General features: G+C 41.7%; 1 protein-coding gene across 3 annotated transcripts in view; it reads left to right on the top strand.

Moving 5' to 3' along the window:
- Positions 1-86: 86 nt before the first annotated feature.
- The window catches only part of ACSBG2 (acyl-CoA synthetase bubblegum family member 2), a 31,683-nt gene continuing 12,393 nt past the window's right edge, over positions 87-19,376 (top strand). The window contains exons 1-8 of one of the 3 annotated variants that reach the window (XM_074978393.1): positions 87-105; positions 7,695-7,812; positions 11,539-11,618; positions 12,184-12,425; positions 14,383-14,471; positions 15,001-15,121; positions 15,940-16,020; positions 17,128-17,277. In XM_074978393.1, the coding sequence (XP_074834494.1) occupies positions 7,718-7,812; positions 11,539-11,618; positions 12,184-12,425; positions 14,383-14,471; positions 15,001-15,121; positions 15,940-16,020; positions 17,128-17,277 (858 nt within the window). In that variant the 5' untranslated portion in view covers positions 87-105; positions 7,695-7,717. Of the gene's footprint in view, positions 106-6,176; positions 6,196-7,199; positions 7,327-7,694; positions 7,813-11,538; positions 11,619-12,183; positions 12,426-14,382; positions 14,472-15,000; positions 15,122-15,939; positions 16,021-17,127; positions 17,278-19,376 lie in introns of those variants that run through there. The other 2 variants (XM_074978394.1, XM_074978392.1) reach the window with 2 other exon arrangements.

Below are 19,376 nucleotides of genomic sequence, written 5' to 3'. Positions count from 1 at the left end.
TCCCGTTCGCCCCTCCCCCTGCCCCGGGAGCGCTCAAAAGACACCTGGTGCCGCCCAAGGCAGCCCTGCTTGGCTGAGAGCTGGAGGCTCAGCGCCCGCTTCCAGGTACAGGCGCGTGCGCGGTTGCCTCTCCCCTCAGGTACTGGCGTAGGTGCGGGGAGTTGGGGCTTCGCCGCTCGCCCGCGCTTCAGGCAGGTTCCACTGCACACGGGGTTGATGGTTCGGTTCAATCACTCTCAGCTCCTCCGCGTACGGAGCTCCCCTTCAGGCTGGGGGTAACGGCTGGAGGGGGAGTGTTTCCCCTCCCCCTCAGGGCGCTGGGTGGGCGCTTTAGCGCTTCCTGCTCCCTCTGCGTGGGCGGGCACTGGCGGCAGTTGCCTGCGCCCCTCTTCCCGTCATGCAGTGGGGAGCCGGGGGGCTCTGGTGATATGCCCGCCGCCTTTGGGGTGACGCGCCCCGCCTCGCCGGGGTCTGCGGGGGACACTGAGCTGTCGTTACAGCGGTTCCGGTCGCCGGGCGGGTGCCGCCCTTCTCCATGGGGGTCAGGCAGTGGCAGGGTGATACTGCACAGACGCTTCCGTCCTGAGCTCATGGCCTCTTCCCGCCCCCACCCCAGCGGCTGCGAATGCTCGCGCGTTTCTCGGCAGGCAGCGTGACAGCGCCGGGGACTGCGGGGCTTTGTGTCAGAGGAACCTCTCGCTGCCCCCGTGCTGCAAGCGGGGAACGTGTTTCTGATGCGCACACAGTACACGTCCAAAATACCTTCCTGACTGTACGAACATTGGTCAGTATATGAAGTCTAGTATCAGAGGCGTAGCCGTGTTAGTCTGGATCTGTAGTAGCAACGAAGGGTCCTGTGGCACCTTATAGACTAACAGAAAAGTTTAGAGCATGAGCTTTCGTGAGTTCACTCACTGAAGAAGTGAGTTAACTCACGAAAGCTCATGCTCTAAACTTTTCTGTTAGTCTATAAGGTGCCACAGGACCCTTCGTTGCTACTATATGAAGTCTGTCTGGGATTGTCGCAGCTTTTCTCTCTAGTTTCTAGACCCTTGGTTTGTTTTTTTATGATGCTTCCTTATGGGAATGTTCAGACAAAGCTATGGCTGGGTAAGCGCTAATAACTTATGAGGTGCAGATGTGACCAGTTTTTTTTAATCAGCAGTTGCAGAGATATACTTTTAAAATCTTAATGTAACCAAGGTTTTTTTTAAGTGGGACTGACCCAATTTGATGAGGTATTGGATTAGCTTTGGAAAACTCCTACTCTGTTAACCCTCCCTTTTTAAAAAGAAAAGTCGCAGAGAGGTAGTGCTTTGTGTAGATGATATACTTTCTTGTATAGTTGTCTGTCAAAACTGTTGCCTGTATAATTCAGAAATTGGTGCAATGAAAAAAACTGCCTCTCCAGTTCTAGATGTGATCTAGTCTATAGGGAGACTTGCATCTGCGTATGCTGAAATGATAGTAAGACTGTATAGGTGTTTGAAAGTATCACTTGTAGATTCTTCTGCCACTCACACGTGGCTTTTTTTGGGGGGGGGGGCAGGGGGAAGCTGTTGGCTATAAATTGTACGCAGCACTCCATGCTTGCATCTCCAGTATTAAGCAAGCCAAATTATCTGCACGTTGTCACGTGAGTGGTTTTTTTTGTTATACCTCTGCTGTTGGCCACAGCAGAAAAATACACTGAGGTTAATGTTCTCTGGTAACCCCTAAGCTTCTTCATTCAGTGTCTGGAAAATATCATGTGACAAAAGATGACGCCTAAAGTGACTATTGGCTGAAATCATCAGCTTACACTTGCATGATGCTGCAGATGGCTTGCAGTGTTAGTTATTTATACAGTTTTTCCTAACACTAGCACAAGACTTCACAACCACCAAAAAAAGAGGGGTCATTCCCCTATTTACCGTGACTTTTAAAACTTCCTCTGTGTATTTAGGAAAAAAAAGGGAAGCTCGTTATTGAACTACTATCTGACAGCCAAATTCAGGTTGTCAAATAGGATTGCTACAGAGAACATTCAGTGATATTAACTCAAAGTTCTGAGGCTTTCATGATAGCATCATAAGTGTGCCTTACAGACCACCATCTCTCAGTAACTCATATAAAACAAATGTTACCTGTACAGAAGTTATTTTAACACTGATCTTTGTAAAGAAGGTATCTTAGCGGATGGCTATAAGGGAAATTATAAACCTGTGACTAGCTCTGCTAGATTCTCAGTGTTCCATGGATTACAACTGTTGCTCTAGATCGAGTGATCAGACTTCTTTCAACTAAAGCTAAAAGCAAAGTTAAACAGGAAAAGGAATCTTATCTTAATAAACTTCCTACTGATTTATAACTCCAGTTCATTAGGAAAGGATGCACAAGAATTACAACTCTTGCTGTGATGGCTCACTGGTAGAGAATTCAGGTTATGTATGTAGCCTGTTCACTTGTTTTGGATACATATAATAACTTGTCCTTTTTCAACATTTATTGTACAGGAGTATTGCATGCATTTTACAGTACAGTATCTCCCTTTTGTTAGGGTGAACAAAAGCTGGGGGGGAGGGGGTGTGTAGTACCCAGCAAATAAAATAAAATTTTGTAGGGGTGGGGAGAGAAGGAAAGATTGACCTCTGTTACTTTTGCTTAAGCAGTAACTAGCTGCCTACCTATATTTCTTCATCTGGTAATATGCTGCAATGAAGTAAATAGCTTTTTAGTAGAGAAATAGTTTAAAATTCCAATACTCATGGGCACCACTGACTGGAAATTCAGTTTTAAAAATCAGGTGAAAGGGCTATTCTTAAACTACACCAATGGGCTGTGATGGTCCTTCTCTTCTCTTCTCTCCCCCCCCAGCCATGCAGCTTAATCTAAGAAGCAATGAGGCTGACTTTTTTCAAAAAAAAAAAAAAAAAAAAAAAGGGGGGGGGACTCCATTCAAATAAGGGAAACTGACTGTTCCCCTGTTTTTAATATGCTGTCAAATGTACAAACTGAACTTTTCTACTGGTAAAGCTGCACTTCTGGGGAACATCTAGCAGTGCTGTCTGTAACCCAAAGCTTAGTTTCTGAAGCATAATTATGTTAGTAAAACAATCTCTCTTCACCCTGCTGTAAATGAACAAAGGGCTTCTTGATATACAATGAGGAACTTGTAGTGTCTCCCTATTTCCTATATATAAACCACTCTCCAGTGCAGGAGAAGAAATGGCAGAAAGTTCTCTGAAATCTATGCCTTCCTTCCCCTGCTTATTAGGGTCATATACAAGAAAATAAAGGCTTACTTAACTTCCTCTAATCCAGTGCTTTTTCCACAAGATTTAAGAGTAAAAACCATAAACTTTAAAGTACTCCTTCACCAGTAACCCTGTAATCTGAAATCTAGTTCCTGCATTTTGTAAAGGTACAAGCCTACTCTAAACATTAAGGCCAAATTAATTTTAAATACAATCAATCTTGTTCAAATAGAACACACTGAAAGTGTTAATGAAATAATCTGTCAGATTCAATACTTTGTCAGACTAAGGGACACCAGTTAACTTTTCTTGGCCAAAACTGAAGTGACTTGCTGAAGTTATCCTGTTTGGTGCAGCTAGGGTGATCAGTACCTTCAACTGTTTAACTTGCCCTGGAAATATCATACCTGACAACTAGGTTTTCTTCTCCAGCATCCAGTGTTGCAGTGGTCAATCCCAGAATATTAGCAAGAGTAGGTGGGTGAGGTATCTTATTGGATCAGCTTCTGTTGATGTGAGACAAGCTGTCTAGATCTATGCTACCCCTTGTGCCTGTATAATTTAGGGTGCTCATGGATGTGAATAAACTGCTCTCTGAACATAAGGCTGTGTCTTCGTTATGGGGAAGAGCAATGCTGCCATGGTCAATCTTCTGGAGTTTAATTTAGTACATATCATAGGGGATGCACAAAATAAAACTTGCAGGGTACCCCATCAGTGCTAGTACTCCTGCTCCTCATGAGGTGCGAGGGAATTTGACAGGAGTAATTGTTCCTGTTGCCCAAAGTCCTGGCTGGGATGATTTAGTTAGCGTCGATCCTGCTTTCAGCAGGGGGCTGGACTAGATGACCTCCTAAGGTGCCTTCCAGCCCTATGAGTCTATAACCACCTGCTAATGGAGATCCAGCAGAAGCTGGAATTAAGGTACAGGCATCCCTTTCTAATTCATATCCCAATTTGACCTTTCCTTATAGTAGAGATCTGGCCTAAGATGCTGCCTACATTGATGCTTAGATTAGTGCACTATATCAGCAGGAGAGCTGCTTGTGCCAACTTCTCTACTTCCTCTGGTGGAGGTGGAGTTGTTACGCCAATTGGAATAATCTCTTGGTCATTGATAAGGCTGTGATTCTAGTTTATTCTAGTAAAAGTTATGGACTGGTCATTAAGCAATAAACAAAAATTCATGGCCTCTGACTTGTCCATAAGTTTTATAAATTACCCCGGCTAAATCTGGGAGGGAGGACTGAGTAGAACCAGGTGCTTGGGGTCACCTAGGAGGGGCTGTTCTAGTGGCCCCTGGAATGCTGCTTCGGAGTGTCTCAGCAGCAGCCATTGTGCCTGAGCAGCTGCTTGGGCAGTCCTGCAGTCAGCCACACTGGTCGCTGCAGAAGTTATGGCTGTTGGAGAAAGTCACAGAATCCATGTCTGAAGACTGCAGAACCCTACTTGACTATGTAGATATTCTTCACCAGGTGCACTACAGTAGTGCTACTGATGCTTCAAATAAGCTTCCTAGGGCTAGTCTACATTGGAAGTGCTGCATCACAAATTGTTTAAGTAGTTAGGCCATTTCAGGGTACCACTGGAAGTGAGGTAACCCACTAAACCTTTCAGTCACAGGAAGGAAAGAGGAGGGTGAAAGGGAAGTGTTTGTAGATTGTTTGTTTGTAATAAATCCATTAATCCAGCCTTGACAACCTGACTAGGTGATTATACTTTAGTTATGATTACACTACAGATCTTACAGTAGTGTTGCTAGGGCTGTGCCACTAAAGGTCTCCCCTGTAGCCTCTGCTGACAGAGCGGTCTCCTGTCAGCATAGTTAAATCACATCACACCCCCCACCCCATGGTAACATTAGCAACCTCAGTAGGAAAGCCATTTCAGGTGACATAGCACTAACCAAATCAGCACCTTTTATTAGTGAAAGTTGGTGGTGGTGAAAGTGTAGAAAGTCTCTGTTCAGTTTACTGATCCAACAGCTACATCTGCATAGAAACTTTTTTTTCTTCAATGTTTAAATACTTAGGCAGAGAAACACCAGTTTTTCCATAAATAATTTCATTCAAGAGAATTTGTACTAGGGCAGCAAAATTATTTACAAACCAGTTGGGCTACAACTAGCAAAACTGGTGAACTTTTAAAACTCTAACTTATCTAGCTTAGTAAAAATAAACATATCAGATTTGTGGGTAATTTAATACCTAAGTAGACTTGTTACTAGTATGTGAACAAGTAGATATTCTAAATGGTACCATGTATGGGGAAAGTATAGTTCAGTATAATGGCAACTATTGCTTGGGTTTCTTAAGGAAGCTAAGGGCTCAAAAGCCCACAGGATTACAATGGGCTTGGAGGACCTAACGGTCTGAGTGCCTTGGTAGTCCCAATACATGTGTAACTTGTATATTAAGTCAGATTCTAGCTAATAGAAAACAGTTCAAATACTGAGAACTTTTTCCAAAAATCCCAGTACAAGCCCACGTTAGCTGTGGATTGGCTGTGATGGAGCAGCCCCATATACAGGTTGAACCTGTCTCATCTGGCACCATTAGGGCCTGTCTAGTGCTAAATGAGAGAATTTGCTAGACTGTGGGAGGTCAGTATTTTCTCGCACATTATCAAGACTTTCACTGCTTATTGGGCTCCTAAGACATTTAGGGGTAAGCAACAGCTGTATAATAGCACAAGAACATTGAGAACCAGGACTGACTGTAAACAAACTTTATGGGACCACAGGAATAAGTGGTTGTCTGGCTAACAAATCCTGCTGGATTATGGGTGTTTAAGGGTGAGAGACTAGAGAGGTTCAACCTATAGGATGTTTGCAGAGTAGCTCTGATGCTGCAAAATGTTTCAGACGTGTTAATATCCTCTCCTCTCAACCCCACAGTTCACCAGACTGTGTGTCATGAATATCTAGAGGAAAGCATCCATCTCCTAACCTAAAATTCAGGTAATGGGATTTTTATGATTTCAAATTATTGTAACTTGACTTTTTTTTTAATAAAAAAGTCAACTATCCCTCTAAAGTATTTAAAAGGACTAATCCTTTTAAGATTTTTTTCCTAGGCAGATAAAGCCCAACTCATCTAGTCTAAGGCCTGTGCAATGACTAAAAGTTTTGAAGAAATGATAACTTTAGGGTTAATTTAGACAAAAACAAGCACTCAACCTTTAAGACAGGAAAAAAAAACCTAAAAATTTACTTAGTGCTGGCTATGCAATCCACCCTGGAACAAAGCAGGTTATAAACTGTCATTACTACAAAAATAATTCTGCACACATTGGCTTTGTCTAGACTAGAGGGATTTAAACTCATGCAACATTCAGGTTCCTAAAGGTGTCTTGCTGACAGTAAGGCAACAGAATGCAGCACTTTTGTTGACAGCCATACCCCTCTCTCCACAAGGAAGACCACCACTGTTGATGGATATTGCAACAAAATGCTGGTGTGGATGTTTGTGGGGAGGGGGCACTTCTGTTGACCAGAAAAGGCTTCTGGGATGCCGCATAACCCAGTCCAATGTGCTTCCGGGTGGCTGTTTTTGCCAACAGAGTAGCAGGGCAGTCCAGCTGCTCTCTGACACAGCAATCCACTCTGTCCAATCTGCCTTTGTGGTCTGGCATGAATCTGACAGAGGTTTTGTTTCAAGATTTCTTCTGATAGATCCCTGTAATCTAGACATAGTCTTTGTGCTGAAATGCAAAGCAACTGTTAAATGAAATTGGTTGCTTGACTACCTTTGGTACAGTGACCCTGCTTCTGTGACTGTGTCACAGCTGTTGGGGATGTATTTCCTTTCCCTGCCTGGGACTATTGACTGTACAGCATCCTCTAAGAAAGTAACTGCATGTACTCATTTTGCAAGGCGTGAAGAACAGCCATGTGATCATAGCCTTTCCATATAAGGATAAAAGTGTGGGGTGATGGGCTACTTCCAATTGAAATGCAGAGAACACATGACATAAGATGCTATAGCTCTTCCTTGTGGGCGCTAGTTTAAAAATAAAGGATGTTACACGTCTGTGCTCAGGCTCACAGACTGCAGAGGAGCAGGACTAGGACTAGACAAGACTATGCACTGTATGACTCCAAACTGTTGATGCTGGGGATCTGGGGGGAGGTTAAGATCCTAACTTGTTTTTACCTAAACTGTGTAGGATATAAATGAGAATTTTTATTTAAATATTCAAATAAACTATCCTCAAAATGAAAGGGGTGAAGGGTGGCAATAGCTGTGGAGAGAAGTCTCTAACAAATCTCATAACATACATTTTGTCTCTATGCTAGCACTGAACAAGATGATGAATCTTTTTTTATCCTTGCTAATACAAATATTGCTTCCTACTGTGACAATTGTTTGAAATGGCTTGTTCAGATAACCAGTTCTCTTCAATTTTAGTTTCCTTGAAGCTCTTTTTAAACTGTTCTATCATTTTAATCTTTTTCAGGGACAATACTGTCTGAATTGGATATGGCTACTATTTTGGCAGATTCGGCTCCTAACTTGGATGTTCCAGTGCCATGTTCAGTGTCCCTTGATGATGTCTTGATGGATGCTCCATCTAGGTTTGTCCAGATTTCTAAGATTTTATTTTCTACTTAATTGGATGGGAAGTCAAATGTAGACTATTGTGGCAACTAATGTGGGCTTGTAGTGGGATTTTTTGGAAGAAGCCTTCAGTATTTGAAGTACTGTTTTTGTATTAACTATAAAATCCTGTGAGGAAGGGGGGAAAAAAGGCAAGTTCTATTCTGTTTACATAGTGTAGTGACTAGCTTCTGAAATGTCCTGCATTTGACTTAAGTTCAGTCTGCCTGTACTAAGTGACCATATCTGGAAGAGTATGCATTTAATGTTAACTGTAGGGCAGAATTTGACTCTAGAAATACTTCTGTATGACCTTATTGTATCAACAAATTTTTTGTGTATATCTAGGGAAATCATCAAATGTAGGAAAGTACATTCTGTTTGATATGAGGAAAGTGAGACTTTTATTGCAGTAGACTATGTGTAGCCATGTATCTCAAAGCTTGTGGGACAGCTAAAGTAGAAATCTGGATTTTTTTCCCAAAAGATCCAAATGTGGAAAAATAATGGGAGGGTGAGAGAGACAGGAGGGAGGCTGCTCTTTTGTGTAAGTTAGCTGAGCACCCCCCACTCTCCCAGTCTAATGTCCTTACCAACAAATTTTTTGTTAGTAAAGAAACTTATGTCCTGTGTAAGAAGTATGGAGAATGTAAAAGCTTTATTAATTGGTGTATAAATGTGAATACACATACATAATAGTAATTTATTTCAACACTTAATGGGATAGATGAGTCTCTGATACCTGGCAGCTGATCATGCTGTGCCTCCCACCCGCACTTTACACACCCCTGATATAAGCAATTGCTCTACAGCCATTGCTCTAGAAAGTAAGTGGGAGTATCCCAAAGATAATGGGATGTATTCTAAAACAATTATCAGAAGTAATTAAGGAGGTAGCTCATTGATTGTTACCTACATCGATCTGGAACAATATCCTGGGATGGTTCTGAAACATGTGCACCAGTGTAGCTCCAGGAGAGTTGTATCTCCAACAACAGTGTGGTTCCACCATGCTAAGCTCCTCTCCCCCAATACCGTAAACTCCCCTCTTAACACATGTCAAAAATAATGTAAATTGTATTATCACAAATATCAATCCCAGGTTCCAGCAGCCTGCTTCCTCCTAGCTTGGGGCACAGCTTCCCCTTGGCTTCTCCTAGAAGCCCAGGGGACATCCCTGCTATGGGGAGGGGGAAGCCCCTCAGCTGCTGTTCCTGGCTCCCTGGGCTGTGGGGGTTCCCCCATTTCATCCTTCCTTGAACCTGTGGGGAACCAGGCATGGTAGTGTCTTGTCAGTTTCCCAGCTCCTGAGAGGGGAGCTGGGAAACTGACCAGGTTCCCAGGGGCTTAAAGCAGGGAAGGGTCCCCCTTCTCTGACTTATGCAAAGTTTGAGTTATGTGGGGTTGCAGAGAACTGTAATGTAATTCAGTGTATTGTTCCAACAGCATAAACACTTCTTGACAACCCATTTGGCCCTTATGCTGAAGATACGTTAGATATGCAAAAAAAGTTTGAGGAGAGTACTCTGTAGAGTCACCTGACCAGTTGCAGTCTATTATGACTGCATGGCCCATTAAACAGCCTTGGCCAGGCCTGGAACAAAGATTTGTGTATAGTCTTGAACCCTAGACAATGGAGAAGAAGCTCCATGCAAAATTCTCTGCCTTCAGTTAAAGCTGATTATATTTCATTCACATTTGTCCCTGCATAACTTAATTGTAGCAAAAGGGCCTTACCAAATGAACTGCTTTAGTGGGATTTAGGTGCCAATCTCCCCTGGGACTCCAAGGCGCATGAAGAAAACAACTTCTGACCTGTAGCAGGAAAATGGGCTGAGATTTTCAGGCTAAAAGCAAAAAGAGAGCTTGTGGTGGTTTCTGGATGTGTGGGTACTCAAGTGCTACAACTTTCTAGTTTAATCATCTTAAAAAGCTAGTACTACTTGTTGTACTGCTAATAGAGTAAATTATACTACTTGCAAATATTGGAACACAGCCCTATTCCTATTTTCTTACTGCCATGGCCCTTATTGCTGTTTTGTTTCATTAGGATTCAGTAAGAATGATCGGGTCTTGAGAGCAACTGAAAAACAATAGTTATTTCAGGACCAGTTATGCAAATAGCTTGAGACTCAGGTGATAAGTTTGACTATATTGTTAATTCAGTTATGAACACTTGAATGTGTGTAGTACCTTAAATGCCAGTATGTTTGAGACACTACATTTTAAGCCGAACAGGTCAAGTTCTCTTTCAAAAGGAACAGACAAGAAGTTTGGGGTAGGGATAGAAACATGGAAAGGACCAGCATTCCCTGGTACCAGAGCCACCAGCTGAAACTGGCTGCAGACAGGTCTGTAATCATTTGCCAAGACACTTGTATGTCACAATGATCTAACCAAGATTTGGTATTTGTATGGCAACAGTGTCCTAGCCAAGTGCTGCTCTACCTGCATGTAGAGTAAAATTTTCTAACTTGTCTTATGAGCAACATAGAATTTAGAAGTCTGTGATGTCATAAGAACCTGATGTGTTCTAGAAGACTTGGCATTTGGTCAGAAATTTCTCTGGAAGTGACCATTGTGGGAAATGATACCCTCCCTCTTGGCAAAACAAAAGGTGGTACTCCTGTACCTGAGTTCTGATGGAGAAGAATGAAGGTTCAGCAATGACAATAAGAAATGCTCACCTTCCAACCAATCCAGAGGTGTCAGTGAGAGACTTCAGGGAATCAAGAAAACAACTTAAGCAGGCAAGATGGGAATAGTCAACTTTCTGGGGAGGCAAATAGCCAAATCTCTTGGAGGTTGACTAATATGAGTGAAGGTGACTATGGATAGCACTCTGTACAGGTTGAACCTTTCTAGTCTGGCACTCACATCCATTATCCAGCATGATTTTAGTTAGCCAGACCACCACTTATTATGTGTGCCCAATTTTCCAGTGGTCCCAGTGAAGTTTGTTTATAGCCACCAGTCCTGGCCCTCAGTGTTCTGTGCTGTTTAGCTGTAATTTACCCCAGTGTCTTTGAAGAGCCCTGTGAGCAGGGGAGGTGTTTGGCACTGCTGCTAGATAATATTGACCTCCTGTGGTTTGGCAAATTGTCTCCTTCGGCACTGGTTCTCCCTAGTCCATCATCCCCAGGATTGGATCAATCTGTAGAGTGAAGGGTGAGCAAGTACCATATATATGAATACAAAGAACAGGATAGTTACACAAGGAATCTCATTCTGGTGAATGGTGCATGGGTTCCCAAAGACCAGGCTTGCATCCAGCTTCCAATTACCTTGTCTGAAAGAAATAAAAGCAGTTGTGTAGCTCTGTAAAGATTATAAAAAATTATTAGGTGATGAGCTTTCATGGGGCAGACCCACATCAAGGCTGGTATCCACTGCAAGATCTGAACATTCAGACACTGTTTGCCTGTAAATGCAAGTAATCTGGTTCTGATCCTGGCACTGTTAATGAGGTTGAACATCATTCTTGATTTAGATTGTAAAATTTGAGACACACTCTTGTTGTGTTAGCCCATGTAGGTTAGCTGACTATTGGGGATAGCATAGTAGGAAAATCCTCCTGAAATCAAGGGATTAGCTAACTAAATTATGAAACTTTTAAATGACTGAGGGGATCTATTATGCTGTGCACTTAGATTGGTGTACTAAAATAACATGACCAATACATAATGCTTGCTATTGCTTTGCAGAGCTGTTGAGGACCATACTACTGAGACAGCTGGAGAGATTAAGACTGAGGAATCTCAGTTAGATATGTTTAGATCCAAAGGTAAGCAAAAGGAATTTCAGATAATTTTTTTTCTATTATAGACTATTAAATAAGTTGCTCTAAACATCTTCTAAATTGATTTTTTTTTTTCCAAAATTTTATCCTATAAAACAAAAGTAGAAACATAACTGCAGGATAGTCTCCAGAGAAACCATGCTGAATTTAGTTTGGGTTGCCATGGTGGCCCTCTGGGAGGGTAAATATGTACAGTCAAAATGTAATAACCCACGCTTCTGGGGTTGGGGAAGAAGCATTGAATAAGTCTGGCCTCTAGAGAAGGGTGACCGTTATTCCCATACAAGCACATTTGGCAGAATAGCATTTGCCTTATAACAAGGCACATAGGGGAAGGCTGAGTGAACAAAATGGGGAACCTGAATACTGCTTGAATATAGTTCTGGTTCTGGCAAAACTCCAGTCTTCTAGAATCTGAGCTACCTGCCACCTTGCCTAAAGTACAGAACAAGTGACTTTGATGCATTTTAAGCTGCCCCCTTCAGAGTAGAAAAAGGAAAAATCTAAATGGAATGCATTGCGCCTGTAACATCTTTATTTTAAATCCTAGCTCCTTCATCCCCTGCCTCGGGCTTATGGACAACACGACGGGATGGAGAAGTTAAACTAAGGCTAGAGCAACATGGTATTGGTAGTGAGAAGCCAAAGACTGTTCATGAACTATTCCAGGAATCCCTTAGAAAATATGGTGACTATTTTGCCCTTGCATCAAAGAAGGGTGACACATGGGTCAAGCAAACTTATAAACAATACTATGAGGAATGTCGGAAGGCAGCAAAAAGCTTTATAAAGGTATGACTTGTAGCACTTTTACCTATCCACTGTCACTCTGATTGTAGTTATGCCCACGTTAAGTTATTGAAACTTAAGTATTGTCTAGGTATGCCCTTCTCTTAAGAGAAGAGGCATGGCATACAGTGGAAGGAGGGTCAGTATCATGGAGGCTTGAGTTTTATGCTTTGCTTCAATTTGCTACAGCTATTGAGATATATAACTTTGCAAAGTGAATTGTGTGAAACTTATGTGGTCATGTCAGAGGATTCTTCAGGAGGCATATGAAGTGGCTGGTTTTTCATCTTGGATCAAAATAAAACCATTCCTCAAATGTGTTAATTCCAAAATCCAAATCTGGCTTATTCTGTTTTAGCTTTTTAATGCTAAAAATGTGTCTGTCTTCAGGACATGATTTCCCTCCCCACCCACTTCTAGTAGTTCAAGACAGCCTTACAAAACTGTCTCAGATTGGAGATTTTTTTGGCTGGTAATCTTTTGTGAATACCCCCTGCTGAAATAGCTACTGAGACAATAATGTGATTTATTTTGGAGAGTTCTTTCACATCAGGCTCAGTCTTAAACTTCTCACCAACTAGCAGAGGCTGCTGCATATAGTAACAGCAGTGTCAATACAAGTGTCTCTTACTGTCCATAAAAAGGTTTTGTTTATAACCTCTCAAACCTCCAGAAATGGCCAAACGGGAAAAGTGACTTCTGTAGAAGAGCCTGAAGCTTCAGAACTTCTTTGCTTGGCTTTTTACTAGCATATCTTGTCTGCTACCCTCCTCCAGAAACCAAATGACTAAGCATATATGGCTGAATATGTTAGACCTCTTGTCAGGGAAACCCTGACAACTAGAGATAAGATTTGTCAAACTAAAATTGCATGTTCTCTGTTTGAGCAAAATCTCAATTTAAAGAAGCTCTGAAATCCCAGACTCTTGATCTTTTAACTGTGCACTGAGTTTCTTTAAATACTTCTGACTTCAGGATAGACTTGCTGATGTGAAGTTCACTGCATACCAGCCTACTGGAGTCAGGATGGTATCTTGTTATCAGTGATAGTTCAACTTAGTTTTGCCAGCATAAGTGACAGTGTTGATATGACCTTAGTTTGTTTGGTATCTCTTCTACATGGCTGCTAGCAGCAGGCGTAACGAATATCAAGGGGAAGAAAAAAATCTTGCTCAGAAGTATGAAAACATGCACAAGCAACATAAATTTCACTGGCATGTAACTGATAGTGCTGTGTTGGTGGGGAAAGCTTTCCCCACCCATGTACCTACTACAGCTTGTTGAGGTAGGTCTTGTCAAAGCAAGAGCTTTGTCCTGTCAGTATAGCCTGTCTACAAAAGTGATCCTACTGTGGTATGCTTGTAGTGTAAGCTTGCTAGCGTAGACATGACCTAACTCCTTTAAAGCATTTAATTTTCTAAAAGTAAGGCCTATCTCCTTTTTTGTCTTTTGGACAGACTTCTAACTCCCTTAGACAAAGGGTTAATGGGCACAAACACATCAAAGCACTCCAGATCCACAAACCAGTTAGTCAACATTTTAATGGAATGGGGCATTCTGTTAATGACTTAAGAGTATGCGTGTTACTGAAGAAAAAACTTTGCACTGCTATTCAAAGAGAAGCAGCCAAGCTGTCTTTTATATTCAAATTTGGCACATTAACATGCAGTTTGAACCAGGATGGGAATTTTCTGAGTCACGATAGGGGCTCATGTGCATACTTGACTTAATATAATTCTTGACCCTTCTCTTCCCACCGCCGCCCCCCAACTCTGTGGCTTGCTCACCTTGATCTTTTTGTCCTCCTGGCTTACTGTTTTTGGTTCTCTGACTCAAATATTGAATCTGTTCTGGTATGGCTATGGTCTGAAGTGGGTCTGTCCCACGAAATCTCACCTAATTATGTTGCTAGTCTTTTTTAAAGTGCTACTTGACTGCTTTTTTTTTTTTTGTTTTACAGTTGGGACTGGAGCGCTTCCATGGAGTAGGCATTTTGGGATTTAATTCTTCAGAGTGGTTTATTGCTGACATTGGAGCTATTCTTGCAGGGTAAGAAACCTAATTTAGTCTTGAATACCAGTGCAAGCTATTACATTCCCCGTGGGGGCAAGGGTCAGTATTTGTTAAAAACATGATGGAAACAATTGATGCCAAAGGTTCTGTGTTTTTGCTGTTATCGAAGTTGTTCACTAGTACCTCCTAACAAATGAACAAGACTAGAGAGACCTTGTTTGAGGGTGTTCTGCTTCTGTAATACTGTGCTGAAGCAATAATATGGATGGGGTGGGGGGTGGCTACCAGGCTTACAGATGAGCAGAGATTCTGCAAAGACAACCTGATATATTGTGGCTCCTGGAAATCGCAAATTAGAAATGGTTATTTCATTCATGAATACTTATATCCTAAGAGATCCTCATTAAACTACACTCCCTTTTTTGTAACCTCTTTACATCATGGAACACTTCTGCCCTACCACAAGGAGCTGGGGGGGGGGGGGGGGTGCAGGGGAAGGGTCTTCTGTAAAGAGGCCACCTTCTGAGACTCCTTTACTAGGTTACCTTCTAATTCTTTCTTATAGTGGTTTTGCTGTTGGAATCTACACCACAAATTCTCCTGAAGCCTGCCAGTATGTAGCAGAGAACTGTGGTGCCAATATCCTCGTTGTGGAGAATGACAAACAGCTGCAGAAAATCCTAGAAGTAAATCTTATTTTAACAAAAATATATAGAGTTGTGTAGAGGTATATGGAAAGTGTGTGTTTGGTTGGATTATGTAGTTGAGCAAGCATTTAAATTACACCCTCGGATAAAGATGGGGATGGATCTCCCTCTCTCAATTTGTCAAACCAAGAAATGCCCATTCCTTATGGGCTGGGGATGAAAGGAGACTCAATGCAGCAAAAGTCATGCATTCCTGTGCTACACCAGACTGCATTGGGTGTGTGCATAGCACTCTAAAGGGATAAGATGGCGTTCATAAATTCTCAGTAATGCTTGCAAGCCTTCCTGTGACTGGACCGGAAAGCCAAATTAGGACCAGAATGAAAAGATGACTTCAATGTTAAATATGAAAATCTCATTAAAACAGGAACTGACAACCCATCCTATGCTTCTGCTTATCAGAGGTGGATGGGTGAGGGTTGTAGCCAAACCAACTTTGAAAGGAAAGTTAAATACCTTCCTATGAATGTGAACCAAGGCTCTGAAACATCACGGCATAATACAAGCAAAATGTAAGCATTACTAAAAATACCACAATACTTCCTGTAAGACTTCAGTCTGGGTAACTTAACTGCCTGCAGTTCTTCTCGTTCAAATAGTCATGAATACTTTTGGATTTGGTCATTAAATAATTTCCACTCCAAAGGCGGCTGCGACTTCAGTTGTGGGTGAAGCTATTGTCGGAACTTGCATGTAGTCTGAATGTTTGTTTAAAGTTCTGTTTTCATAGCTCAGGCTGAAAAGCAGCTGTAAGAAATACTAGTTTACTTTGATCCTGACTTTTTTTTAAACTGTAGGTTCAACACAAGCTCCCTCTTCTGAAAGCAATCATTCAGTACAATGAAGAACTTAAGGAGAAAAGACCAAATCTCTACACTGTAAGTGGTGATTCTTAAGTAACATTTGAGGTGTTGCCTGCATCTTGCAAATGCCCCTAAATAATTAGCTTTGATACTAAGTACACATTTGACCCATGGCTGTATTCAGTAATACTGTCATAGTGCCCCACATCTGTAGGATAATGACAAATTGTTAGTACTACCTAAAGTGCTAGGTATAACTGACACTTGGTAAGGATTCTGGGTTCAAATCCTACTTTCCTCCCCCCGTACAGTAAGGGAGGAATGTTTTGTAAATTAGCAGCAGTTATACAACTTCAGGAAAGTATCGCACTATAGAGATTGCAAACTTTACATGTTCCTTTTGCTTCCCAGGATTAGAAAAATGAGGGAAGTAACAGTCTTTTCTGGAAACAGTCTGGCCCTCCCATCAAGAACCTCTCTGAAATGAGGTGATGTGGAGCAACGTGTATTGGTGTGAAATATCTTTAGGGCAATGTCTTTGCCACTTCTCATGGCCCACCCTGTAGAGGGATGTTTCTAAATTTTGCTGCTTAGGGAGTAGTGTTTTATATGGTGTTGTTTCATAAATGGGTTCAACTCACCCAATACATGGGAATAAGACTTCACTCTCACAATGATAACTTCACAGCAGGACAGAGTATGTGTAATGACTATACAAGGTAAAAACCATGGAGAAGTAGATCCCTTTTTCCTCCAGAAGAGTTAGTGAGATCCTTTCCAATAAAGCATAGAAATGGCTTATTTTAGGAAGGTGCTTCTGTCCTATCTAAAAGGCAACACTTAATGAAAGCATTATTACCAGCTGAGGAAGCTTCCTTAAAATGTTCTCCTCCACTCCAACAAGTCCTCCTATTCTACCTGTCAGCAAAATAAACTCTCAGTACTGGTGCCATTTCCCCCCTGCTCCACTCTGTACATGCTCTTGTAATTAAGTCCTTTCTTGATGGAAAGGCCTCCATGTAATAAGAGAGGATCTAAATTGCTGCCTAAATCTATGAAATATGACTGAAAAAACAATAGTAGCCTTCACCAATTTGACTCCCCCCTCCTCAACCAGGTTAGCTGACAGCTCATGTGAAAGATGATGTAAAACCTGACTAAGCTCTTTGCTTTTGAATGCAGTGGAGTGAATTTATGGGCCTTGGCAGTGATGTTCCAGATTCCCAGCTAGATAAGATCATTGATTCCCAGAAGCCTAACCAATGCTGTACACTGATATATACCTCAGGAACAACTGGACAACCAAAGGGAGTTATGCTCAGTCATGATAATGTAAGTATACTTGCCTACAACAAAATTAGCTATTCGATTTCAGATTTCTTTGAAGTGTACTACTTTAAATCATGTTGAAGCTAGAAAAATCAAAATATTAACCAAAATATTTTAACACTTGGAAAAACTATATATTTAACTCAAGGACCACCTTTTTTTTTTTTTTTAAAAAAAAAAAAAAAAAGCAATAGTTGGCAAAATTCATTTACTTCTGGCTCTGAGGCCAAGGATGTCTCAGCACCCACAGCTTGGCCAGAAGACTTTTCTACAAAAAGTATATAGACCTAGTTTGTATAAATAGTGATCTACTTACTTCAAGAGCAGTACTCCTCCATAACCAGTTCAGGGGACACACTGTTGCTGGGGCAATGGGAGTGCAGCGGGGAAGGAAAGGCAGGGCTTGCATATACAGCATCGCCTGCTCACCTCCCCCCCACATGCTTTGACAATGCCACTTCATCCCTCCAGGCCCACCCGTCCCCTGGAGCACCCTAGCCCCTGCACAAGCTTCCTAGCAAATCAGTTATACAGATTGCAATCTCTATTCTGGAGATAGGGAAAGCTTAACCTCTTTCTTCTTCTCCCCCCTGCCAATAAGGAGGCTGTTTAATGAAAGAAGACTAAAATTCTCAAGTTCCATTAAATGGGATGGCCTTGGGATAAAGGTGATGGAAGTAGCTTTGGGTAGCTTGTTTTCCTAGTATTGCACTGTTTAATATACCTTCTGTTTACGACTCCTGCTAGCAAAGATGTCAAATGGTTGAGATGCTCTTGTTAAACTAGTGAATGTGTTAAGACAGCTTCTGAAAAGCTGAATGCTGGGACTCCAGGACTATACCTAATGTGTGTAAGGAAAGGATAAATATAGGTCAGACCCAAACAAAGGCTTCTGCCTAACTCCAAAAGCATTGGACACGTTTTGTAGTCGTGATTCCATCTTCTGTGGATGCAAGTTCATACTACTTAAGGTCTGTGTACAAAAGCTCGGACTATAGCAACTTCCCAGATGGTGACTTTTAGACTGGCCATTAGTACTATGCTTTCAGACACTAAGGCAATCATGGAGAATGACAGCTGCCATGGCAGCTGTCATTCTTTCTTTTGGTGTATACAGAAACTATTTACTATCCGCTATTTTTCCCCAATTCTCTTGATCAAAACAGAGTACTGGATCTGGTCTTCTGAAACAGATCTACACCAGACTGGGATATCTTAAATACACAGGTCTAGCTATGACAATTGCATAGCTGGAATTGACATATTGAAGACTTTCTCTTTTTTGGCTATCCATACAAGTCAAGTCTTATTCATCACAAGAATGAGTACCAGGGTTAACTAAGCCCTGATGGCTGCACTTAGTTTGCCTAGTTGGAATGCACTAAGTTGAACTCTAACCAGTTAATCTTTCAGATGTATCCTTAGACTACCTGAGCAGGCTCAGCAATAAACATAAGCATTTCCAGCCAGAGTGCGCTCATCTTGTCATAGCATATATGAAGGTGGCCACAGGACAAGACTGCCCTCCTGTGAGCAAAAATATCTTCCTACAAGTGGAGGAAAAACTCATCACTTCCTGGGAGTATAAAGGGGAGAGGCCTGTGGCCTTTCCAGTACCAAGGGACTGAGCATCTACTTGAAGCCTATGTTTAGGAACAAAACAAACCAGCAGAAATGTAGTGCTTTACAGATGAACAAAATGATTATTTGGTGATGAGCTTTTGTGGGACAGGCCCACTGCATCAATTCTGATGTCTCATGAAAGTTCATAACAAAATAATCACTTTGTTCATCTGTAAAGCACTACATTTCTGCTGGTTTCTGTTGGAGTACAGATTAACATGGCTACCTCTGTTACTATTTAGGAATAAAGTAGGCCTTAAATACAGGATGGGAGATTTTAGTCACCATGATTCACTGCTCTCCAGATAATCAGCTGAACATTTAGGATGCAGTGTGACATGTGACCAAAAAGGCTAGTGCAATCCTTGGATGCATAGGAGACTCCTGAGTAGGACTAAAGGGGGGGTTTTATTTTTAGTTGGTCATTGCTGTGACTGTGGTTGGGCTAACATGTCCACAACTCAAAAATGAGAAACTGA

This window comes from Carettochelys insculpta, chromosome 27 (genome assembly GCF_033958435.1).
Source record: "Carettochelys insculpta isolate YL-2023 chromosome 27, ASM3395843v1, whole genome shotgun sequence".
Classification (NCBI taxonomy): domain Eukaryota; kingdom Metazoa; phylum Chordata; order Testudines; family Carettochelyidae; genus Carettochelys; species Carettochelys insculpta.
Note: the sequence above shows the minus strand (reverse complement) of the source record. Positions and strands in the feature narration are given on the sequence as shown.